This window comes from Diadema antillarum, unplaced genomic scaffold, assembly GCF_040938485.1.
Source record: "Diadema antillarum isolate AM-2024a unplaced genomic scaffold, OU_Dant_1.0 scf00000022, whole genome shotgun sequence".
NCBI classification, from domain to species: Eukaryota; Metazoa; Echinodermata; class Echinoidea; order Diadematoida; family Diadematidae; genus Diadema; species Diadema antillarum.
The window spans coordinates 2,226,016-2,237,227 of NW_027270911.1; the positions used below are offsets into that span (position 1 = coordinate 2,226,016).

General features: G+C 36.6%; 1 protein-coding gene across 1 annotated transcript; it reads left to right on the forward strand.

Annotated features, from left to right (window-relative positions):
* Nucleotides 1-226: 226 nt before the first annotated feature.
* On the forward strand, nt 227-5,997 carry LOC139731638 (uncharacterized). Its single transcript, XM_071642532.1, has 6 exons — nt 227-296; nt 1,676-1,772; nt 3,069-3,263; nt 3,838-4,026; nt 4,325-4,483; nt 5,410-5,997. The coding sequence occupies exons 3-6, from the start codon at nt 3,099-3,101 to the stop codon at nt 5,560-5,562; spliced, it is 666 nt and encodes a 221-aa protein (XP_071498633.1). The 5' UTR covers nt 227-296; nt 1,676-1,772; nt 3,069-3,098; the 3' UTR covers nt 5,563-5,997.
* The last annotated feature ends 5,215 nt before the right edge of the window (nt 5,998-11,212 follow it).

Consider the following 11,212-nt stretch of genomic DNA (forward strand, 5'->3'; position numbering starts at 1 on the left):
TAATGATATCAAATTTAATTCATACAGACACCAAAATCAGTAAAAAAATACCCATATTGTCAAACTAAAAGCATGACCACCAAAGAAGACAAGCTGATGGTTTCATTCCATCTCACACACCAGGGTAGATGTTAACCGACTGATATGCAAACTACATTTTGATTTTGACTTATGTGCCTTCTCAGCATAATATCTATATGTTTCTTTTTCCCTTGAAGGACCGATGGGTTAGGCGGCAAGAAAGGACAAGGGGATATTGAAGCTCAACCCGTTGCAATTGATACTTGCACAACTGAGCAAGATGCTTCTCGGTCTGTTTCAGATTATATATTAATCACACCTGCCTTTTATCGGAGCATGAATGCACATCAAAGGGTGCAAAATGGTCTTTTTGTTTGCCCTTATTCATCCTTGGTATAGAATGAAATTGTAAACAAGTACCGTCTGTTTCTCTGCCAATGATATATAGTCTCAATAATATTCCCATAATTTTGGTTATGTTTTATGTATTTTCCGTATAAAAACACAACAACAAAACAATAATCGTACAGTCAACAGAATGATTTTTTAAATACGGCTGGATTGCCCTACTCAGCTGTGCCTACACGACACAGCTGGTTCTACCGAGGGGTCCAGGAGCAGAGTAAATTATAAATGCAATAGAAAACATCGAATGCGAAAAACAAAAACCCCAAAACAAAAAACAAACATTACTATAACTTTAAAACAATATCTAAAAGAAAAAGAATGAGCAAGAACTAAGTAACACCCCATCCACCCACCCTTATTTGTAGGCTTAATATTTATCTTGATATAAACATTATGAAAAAAAATACAAATACAAATCATACATAATCATTTGAACTTCAGCAATTAATCCAGTAATCGCTTATAACATGAAAACGAGAGGACAATGTTCAAGCTCAAAGTCTAAGATATCAAATCTTCATGCGGACAAAGGGCAATTCGTATATGACATGCTTTATGTCCTTCTGACATGGGGATTGATATGTTTGCAAATTTGAAGAGTGTGTGGATGTTTCTTTTTGTGCCCACATCTAAATCTGAGTGAACTCAATTCCTGAAAACAACAAAAATGTTTACTGCACAGCTGTCATTGAACTCTTTGTGGAGGCCCCCGTTTCTCCAAATAAACCAAATGAACCAAATGGATTTGCTACACTCTCAAAAAGACTGAAAGTTTGCCGTTTTACCAATTTCGTATGTCTTGTGATATGTATCGTAGCAATGTAATTGCGGGGACTGCATCATACAAGTTTGCTTTTAGCAGCCCCTTCATCCATTGTTTCATCTTTGTAATACGTTTACAAAAATGTTTGGAAAGTAAAATGAAATGAATAAATAGTGAAGATTAATAAAATGTTGGGTTTAGGATATTGGAACACTCTCTTTTGCCTTGAAAAGGGAAGAACATACTTTGCTTCTGCCAAAACAATTAAATCGTAATATAAGAAAGTCGATTCATGTTGTATGATACCAGTATAATGATGTATAGGAAATTGCCTACCATAATAGCCAAAGACAGCCAGATATACCTGCAGTATATTACAGATCTCAAGTATAGGTTGTGTGTAAACTCATTTGTAGATTCTACAGGGTATATTCCCGGGTATGTAGGTATATTCTAATAAACAAGCATTTTGACTGGTTTCAGAGATGTTTTAGAAACTGGACCCGACAGTCCTCTCCAACCACCTATTCTGAAAGAAGATAAGGACTGTGACGATAACACAAACGATAACGAAATATGGGTAAGAGCTTCAACGAATTTATCTCTTTTACTCCCACCAACAAAGTCGTCGAAGTTGTTGATGTTACGGAAGATTCAATTTATGTGAAAATTACGTTTCGTCAGGTATACATTTTAAATCGATTCATTTAGTATCAATGTGAACTGAATTTATGCGAAATATGATGATGAATGAATGATAGGAATGTATGGAAAATGTCTACCTAAAACAAAGAGGGCAATTGCTGTAAAAAGCTTAAGTGAGAAATTAGAACCTCAGGGCTACAAAAAATATGTACAACTTATTTCAGTGAGGATATAGTCGAGCTGTCAGGTACGCTGTAGTTAGTCTCCCAGGTCATTAGCTTATTAAATGGCGTATACGGCACATCAAATTTGCATCCCTAATAATGGCGTCACGCCTGTAGAACATATTCTGAATGGCGTTACCAAATGAGTCACATACCATAAATAAACTCAAATAAAATTGCCTTTAATTCGTAGGGAATGTCGAAAACCTATTTTGCCAAATTGGATCCTCATCGGCGATAGAAAAACAAACAACGTTATTGTTTTTAGATAGGACCCCTAAGTGGCGACAGAAAAAACAACAACCTTGTTTGGGAAAACGCCATAATGTCCAAAAACAGATCTTTTTGATGCTGATACGTAGCAGGTCATGTTGATTTGGAGAGTGACCCCCGTGGTTCATATAAGTTTTGTTTTGGGCCCGTTGGTCATTGTGCAGACATTTGACCACGCACGCAGGTCAGTTGGGTCGATATGGTATACACACTTTAATAGTTCAAGGACTCCAATGAGCCTTTAACAGGGGTCCTATCAGCGAGTTTCCTATACTGTGTAGGGACTATGCTTGGAGTCTTATGTGCTTCTTAGGGTCTTATATGAAGTTTCACAATGGTGTCCGAAGCAGCTATTAAGAATGCACATGGGCTCGCATGTTGCCACATCCGCTCCCTATATACCATGCTGGTCCGAAGTGTGTTCCGACGTATTTTTCTTTGTTTGTTTGTTTGTTTGTTTGGTTTTTTTGTTTGGTTTTTTTTTTTGGGTTTTTTTTTTTTTTTTTTTTTGGGGGGGGGGGGGGGGGGGGGTCTTCTCTTGCTCTTTGGTAAAGATACGCCTGCATGATGGTTCCGTATAAGGAAAGGCAGGAAGGTAACTTTGCAGAGAGATTGAATTAAAAAAAGAGAAAGTTATGAAAGTGCGAAAAAAGAGAAAGTCATAAATTTGATATCAGAGCTGTGGCTTATTGTACCTGATATCCTTCTCTAATTTCCTTCTTCCACTTAAATAGAGTCCTGATGACCGAGGGGAGCCCCTTGTCATGCAAATATTCAGAGACGATTTAGAAATAAGCTCTGACATTGAGATTCAAAACGACATGATCAATACTGTCAGGGGCATATTAAAGGAGTTTGAAACAGGCAGTACAACGCGAGGATCTTCTGGGAGTTGCATGAGGCATTCTAGCAAGACCACTGACAGTCAGGTAAGAACCCCCCCCCCCCCCCCCCGGATTTAACATGTGGAATGAGTGAATGGAGCAATATTAAGAAAATCGAACAATCCTATCAGAAGCTACGAATTTGCTTAATGCTTTTGTGTCACCATTGCTGCATGAGAAAACTACAAACGTTCTTGAAATTACTGCAGAAGAACGATATAAAGAAAATGTAGAGAGAGAGAGTTCATCATAGCTAATATTGCATTTAGCTTATATTGCCTTTAACATATGTCAGTAACAAGTCAAAAAAATGTGTTCTTCAGATAAATGAAATTTACATGCAAATTTAGAGTAAATTCCCCTTCGAAAATAGACATTAATTGTTGCTTTACTCATTCCATCTATGAAGATGATTATAATGCAGATAAGATACAGTAAAACGTGCACTGTTAGCTTCATGGAAACGTCCCAAAATAATGCTGCCAAACGTATTTAATGTAATTTTATTATGTTTGTTGTGTTTCTTGCGTGTTTTCTGGCTTTTGTTCGCTTAGAATACACAATGTAGTCTTCTACTCCTGATTATAATATGTTGAGCTGGATGTCTTTCTAATTCCAGGTGCAAAAAGAGAGAATACGAAAGCTTTCTAGGTCTACAAAGAGTCGGCTAAATCGCCTCGGGGAACGCGATGAAAGACATTTGCGAGACAAGTGTGAACTCCTCATTTGTCAATCCGTCGTTGAACCACAAAAAAGTGCTCCCCCTCAGCTGAACATCAACGAAGAGAGCCAACGAAATATTTCAAATGTATGTACATGCTTGCTCTTTGTTTGCTTTTAAAATTCTCTTTTTTTGTTTGATGTATAGAGTCATTGTAAATAGAGAAATCTGTTCATGTATCGCACGCTTATTGTAATCTTGATCGATTTATCTCCTTTCATCTTATTTCAGTATGATAATAATAATACATTGTAATATTAATAATAATAATGATAAGGTCTTATTTATCGAGGATAGCCTCTTCAGTGTTGCCACAGCGCCCCCACAATGAGTATAAAGATAGATTAGTTCGTTTGTCTGTTTTCCATATTCATTTAAATCACAGAAGAGCCAACTGAGACCTGAAGAGATCAACGAACTTAAAGAACACCTGGAGTTCATTTTAAAGGTAGCAGTCAAGCCCGATGAGGAGAGATATCACATAACGCAGTTTATCCTTGCTGCCCATGAGCAAGACCGGAAGTGCCAAACAGCCAATACTCGAGTAAGCATATCCATTTCTTTTTTTCTTTTTTAACTCAGACGTCTTTATCATTATTAGATTATATTTGTTTTATTTTGAGGAAATCATTGTTCTACGTATACACACTTTTGTTAAAAAACATTGCAAATCCAATGGAGACAAAATCACGGTGCATATACAAACGGCATATTTACTATTAATAATGTATGTACATTTGCAATGATGAAGCAAATCAAATCAAATCAAGTCAAATCAAAGCAAACAAGGTCATAAAACGACATAAACTAAATGCCTGGATTTACAAACAAACAAACAAAGAAACACAATTTACACAAACATTTTCTAATGATTTTTATTCATTACCATTCGATTATACAAATGGCAATATCATGAAACAGTGTGCTGTTTCTAGCTCATATGTATTGTATTTCTCGTGCAAAATAAGACTCGTCGGCTAAACTGATGGTCTGTATACCTGTATGGGCTAATGACTCGTGGGATGTATGACTCCTGGGCTGTATGAGTCGTGGGCGACGAGCTCGTGACATGTATCTGTATCCCATATCGCTCATTGAAGTTTAGAATGGAGTCAATTGAATATGTGTATATGATAATTTGTGTGTATAATGTTTTGTCCATAATAAATATTTTGAATTTACCGTAATATTTAAACTGGACACAAAAGCAACTTCAAAGAAATGCGTATTGTTCAAGTATTTAGTCACCAACTGCAATTGACGTGTTGGCAAATAATATATTCAATTTTATAGTGACAATACAGAAAACATTGCAAACTTTCGCATTATGGCAAAAATCAATTCAGTTGGTGAGTATTTTGCGGTAGTTGTTCCCAAGATTGCGATTGCAGTCAACTAGTAACTTCAGTCACAGTAAGTGAATCTATGAAAGATGTGTTTTTTAAGTATTTCACTTTGGTTGCTTTGCAGGGGAGTGGTCTTTCGGCAAGGTATAATACGGCAGTTCCTCAACAGGACACTCCGAATGGTCGTATCGCCAGATTTTGGGTGGAGAAGATTATGAACATAGGCGACAGTAATATCCAGTTTCACGTATTCACTTCCATCTGTGACTACATGTAAATCCCTCAAGAAACGGAGTTGACGACACTTCGATGTATCGCCGAGGATACTCAAACCCTTAATTGCACTTTCAATATCATTGAGCACATATACATGTACAGTGGCCTGTTGAACTGTAGTAGAAAATCAAATGATTCAAACTGATTAAACGGATACACAATAACATCTGAAACTATTACTCAATACTGTATTAATAGCTGCAAGTGGTAAATTGCTGTATACTATTAGTATTAAATTATACTGTATTACATTGTACTATTGGAGTCAAAAAGGGCATGAGCTTTCAGTCTTAGCAGGATCTTCGTCAGAGGCAAAATGACTAACAGGCAGGGAAAGCAAACCCATCTAAGAACTTATTTATAAACACATATAAGGACTTCACGCAACAAGAACAATCAGGGACAGGCTAGGGACACAGAACACAGAAAACAAAAAAGAGGGTATAGGAGGTCACGGGCAAGGAGCCTAACAGGTAAAGGGAGGGGATTAGAGCAGGAGGGTGGACAGACAAAAGGCAGAGGAGGGTCAGTGATGATCCTAGGACCAAGGGGGCAACCACTGAAGAAAAAGGATGAATGATTTTTTTTTTCTGCTACACATTGTACTTTTAGGCTTGTGCCGAAAGGGTGGGTTGGGTGGTGGCGCGTCACGTTAATGGGAACACCACCCTTCGTCCAAAGCCCCCCCGGTTTTGCCGAAAGGGTGCGTTGGGAGCGTTGGGTCGCGTCACGTTGACTGGAACCCCACCCTTCGTCCAAAGCCCCCCCCCCCCCCCCCGGTTTTGCCGAAAGGGTGCGTTGGTACTTTTTCTCATGTAATATTAACCCTATAAAGCCCAAGCTATTTTGACCCTTCCCAGGCCCAAGGGGGGGGGGGGGGCACATTGTGCCCCCCCCCTATATAACTTTGTTATTGTTTGATATTTCATCGTCATATTTGGCACATGGGTAGAGCAACTCATAGTCTACATGACCGCATATATACTTGATTTTTTTTCAAGGTCACACATAGAGGGCGCTATTTACCAACATATAAAGAAATACATAGGAAATATGCTAAAAACATGATTTTTCTGTATAATTTCTTTATCCCCAGTATATATGTCTTATCATAGACCAATATTTTTCATTTTTGCCACAAATGATCTGCAAGTCAAAGCTCATTTTTTATGGTTGAAATTTCTCAAGGTCACCACATGGGGGCGTTATTCATAACAAAATAAAGAAATACATTATGAGACATGTGATGTATTGTTTGGGATAGGTACATGCATAGTTATCATATTTCATATTCCCATAATATCGGAATTTTAAGTTGCAGATTGATAATGTGATAAACAAATTATATTAGAGGTATAACTTGGGTGGAGGAATCAAAATGACACAAAATAGAATGGCAATCTTTGGAAAATACTGTTATTTTCAAATATCTCTATTATATCTATCGTTTTATGGCATTGTCACAGAAAAACAAAGGAAATAATAGGAAAAACATTTCAGGGCCATAATTACTTCACATTTTGCTCCTTCAGCAAATTTCAACCAAGAAACGCCCATTTCATACATTATAATATGGTTAATTGGAATTGGAACAGAAAAAAATGAAAATCTGACTGACATGGTTGTCAGTTTATTGTTGCCATGGCAACCAGCAATATCAAATATAGCTAAATTATATATCAAAATGTTCGGAATACGATTTTAGGAAAAGTCATCAACTGGGGCGAAGGAGTGGCGGATGAAAATCTGGTAGGGGGCAAAATGTGCCCCCCCCCCCTTGGGCTTTATAGGGTTAAAAGACGAGTTTTGAATTTATATTTAACCAACTGATATTAAACAACAAATAACAATTAGACCAAACAGTAATTGGACGAAATGATGACTAGACCAACTGGTTATAAGACCAACTGATATTAAACAGTCTATTAGACCAACTGGCTGTAGACCAAGTGGTAATAGAGTGTAAACCGATCCGGACGATAGCCTCTTTGAAATGGTTGTTTGAAGGATAAATATAGATTCAAAACTCGTCTTTTAATATTACATGAGAAAAAGTACCAACGCACCCTTTCGGCAAAACCGCGGGGGCTTTGGACGAAGGATGGGGTTCTAGTCAACGCGACGCGACCCAACGCTCCCAACGCACCCTTTCGACAAAACCGGGGGGGGGGGGGGGGGCTTTGGACGAAGGGTGGTGTTCCCATTAACGCGACGCGCCACCACCCAACCCACCCTTTCGGCACAAGCCGTACTACTACCATACTAATACTACTACCTCTACCACCATATCATCAGCACAACATTCCTCAATTCTGATTTACTTCTTTTGATGCAACATATCACTTGTAACGTATAATTCTTGCACAATATTTTCCCACCACTACTTGTTGTGTTATCTTATTGGTATAATGATAATGGCAATGATGGTAATGATACGAAACCATGGCAGTCAAACTAACATGACAAGCACGAGTAATCCTGTATATACAGTTCGTGCTAGGCTTATGATGAAAATTGTCTTCACTATACTAAAACTTCCAAGACCTGCTTATGTGACAGTAATGTTCCTATTCAATAATGATCACTCTGCCATTGATGAGTATACCACAGAAACACTATTTTTGCAGTCAATCGAATCCAAGAAATAACTGGTTGTTGTCATTGATCCCAAAGGGAGGGTTGCACTTCATTATCATTCTTCTCTCTGACAATTTTATTGTGATTGGTGTGTTTTTTTTTTCGTTCATCCAATTTTCTTGTTTTGTAGATATAGCGCTTTCATTAAAGTAGATAAAATGTAGATAAAAGTACATAAAACATTTTGTAAAATTTACATTTTGTACAGTTTTATTTTTTTCACATTTCAGAATTTGCTCAGAATACGAAGAAGTTATCCCCATACGGCCATGTAATCACCTTGTACAGTAGTATATACAGTATTGTGTAATGGTATGTCATTCCTTATTTTGAACTGTCTACTACATCAGTACTCCCTTTGTTTATGGTGTCGTTAAAAAAAAGATCCTTGAATTTCTGTGATAACTTTGTAGTGTAATTAAATGCCAAGCTTTACATTATTGTCATTTATCAATCAACTACTGCGAAATATTGCTAAAGTTTGTGATTGTTCATGAATTCTTTTCCTGCAGAAGCGTGTGTATTGTTTCTTTTTTTTATACTGGTAACATTAATTTTGTAAATGAATTTGTTAATTACACGTGCATACGCGCAGTTGTCAATGATCGGTTTGAATTCTTGTAAATCTATGTGTAGAAGTAAAAATGTATAAATGCTATTCATGCACAGTAACTGGTTGTGTATCATAAAACTACGCGTTTTTATTGGCAGTACCATCTTACTAACTTATGTGTGTGATAAAAATCATCGATACTCTTACGTCCAATAGGTCTTTCAATATTTCTAAACATTGACAATGTACTTCAATTAGACCGATCACAATGTATATACATGTATTGATTTAAAGAATGCAGTATATTAATGATACCGAACCAATCTGTAAAGTTTGAGGAAAATCTGACTCTGCGTCCAAAAGTTATAGTGAATGTACACTTTTGGTTTAACTAATATGCCGACATTGCTGGGTAATACGGCTACAACTACATTTTCATCATTATCACCGTGGCGTAGTGGAACGAGTTGTAATTTTATTAGGAAAATGCGAAGAGAATGCTAGATAGTTTCATATTTCCAGCGGCCAAGAGAGAATTTTACTTCTTTGCCCTAAAAAGCAAGGAAGTAATAGTATGATGTTATGATGACTATTAGGAAATGAGATTTCGTGGAGTTATCTTTGTGCCTTTTTATATCATTGTACTATTGAGACAATGTTGTAATATTCCCGTCCAGCGATGAGTGGAATATCAATTCAAGAATTGTATAAATTCGTGATTTCTGCACAGCTTGCCCAAATTTCCTCAGACTTCACAAATGAAAATCATGTTTGAAATGCATTCCCCTATAAGAATTTAATAGGCTTGTATTTGAAATTGTATAGCAACTCTTATCTTCGATGTCGCTGAAATCATGGGCCTATTATGTGAGCCCTGGAATATAGGGCCCCACAATATGCCCTAAACTGCGTAACATGCGAAAATAAAAAAATGTATATAGGCCTATAATTTCCAGATCCAAGACTCGGTTTCTACTACTCTTGTCAGTGTTTAATAGACTCGAATTACTTTCGAATATTCTTTTTTTTTTCTCACACAGTCAGCCTCGTCTGGGTCATACATGTAATTCAGGGACCAGAGAAAATTCTTTGACTTCCGTGAATTTTGATTTACACATTAGCATTAACACTTGCTTATACACTGCAAAAAGTCCGGTGTTAAATAGTGAACACCGAGCTGGTGTTAAATTTTCGGTGCTCATTTATGGTGTTAAATTAACACCTACGGGTGTCATTTCCAAATTTGAAACTGTTTTTTGAAGAGTTTCTTATTAACTGCACTTCTTGTTGATTTTTAATTTAAACAAGACGATCAAGAATTTTACATTAAAATACTAGATTTTTGAAAAAATGTGAAAATAAATTTACACCAAAGTAACACCAGCTGGTGTGGTCCCTTATTGAAGCTGGACGGGTGTTAAACCATTGATATTAACACCAGCAAATATCAAATCAACACCATGTGGTGTCATTTTTGAATTAACACCAGTACAGTGTCAAAATAACACCAGGTACAGTGTCAAATTAACACCACGAAGTGTCAGGTGAACACTTTTCAACACCATCACAGTGCATTTTTAACACCTGTGGGTGTGGTCCTTTATTGAAGTTTGATCGGTGTTAGATTTAACACCCGTGGTGTTAAATCTAACACCGATGTTTTTACAGTGTATCGTTTGGTTTTTTTTTTCTTTGACTTGGCCCATATTCTTTTTTCGACATGTGTGATCTGAACTTTATAGGCGAGGTTGATTGTAGCTAATATGGGATGCATATAAACACACAGGCATGTACAACAAATATAATAACTCCCCCTAAATCAAAATGCTGTAACTTTTGAACGAATAGACTTTGAGCACAGAGGCAGAGGCAGAGGTAACATCAATAGAGGTATATATATATATATATATATATATATATATAGAGAGAGAGAGAGAGAGAGAGAGAGAGAGAGAGGTATATATTTATATAATATATGAATTTGATATATATTTATATATAACATATATATACATAATACACATATATGATACATTATATAATGAATGTGTTTGCAGTATATTCTTGCATAAATAATATGCATTCACTTGAAAGTATGATTATCAAACTGCAAATTAAAAATAAGTAAAAGCATCAATCTTTTGACAACAAATTTATGCACCTCATGACAAGAAAAGATTTCCCACAACCTATGAAATAAGCAAAATATGTCCTTCCTTGTCACACCCCACCTTCCTCGTGACAACCACCATCTATCCCAACCATGTTTTTTTTTTTTTTTTCAGTAAACTGATTTTTTTTTCTCTCGATATAACTACATGTATTGTATACATCAGTGCTTCTCAACCAGTGGGCCGCCGAGCTCTCGTAAAGGAGAGCTCCGATGTCGTCAAAAAAAAAAAAAAAAAATTGTATTTGATGTAACAGGGCCTCAAGAAACTCTGTAGGAGCCAAAGTGATT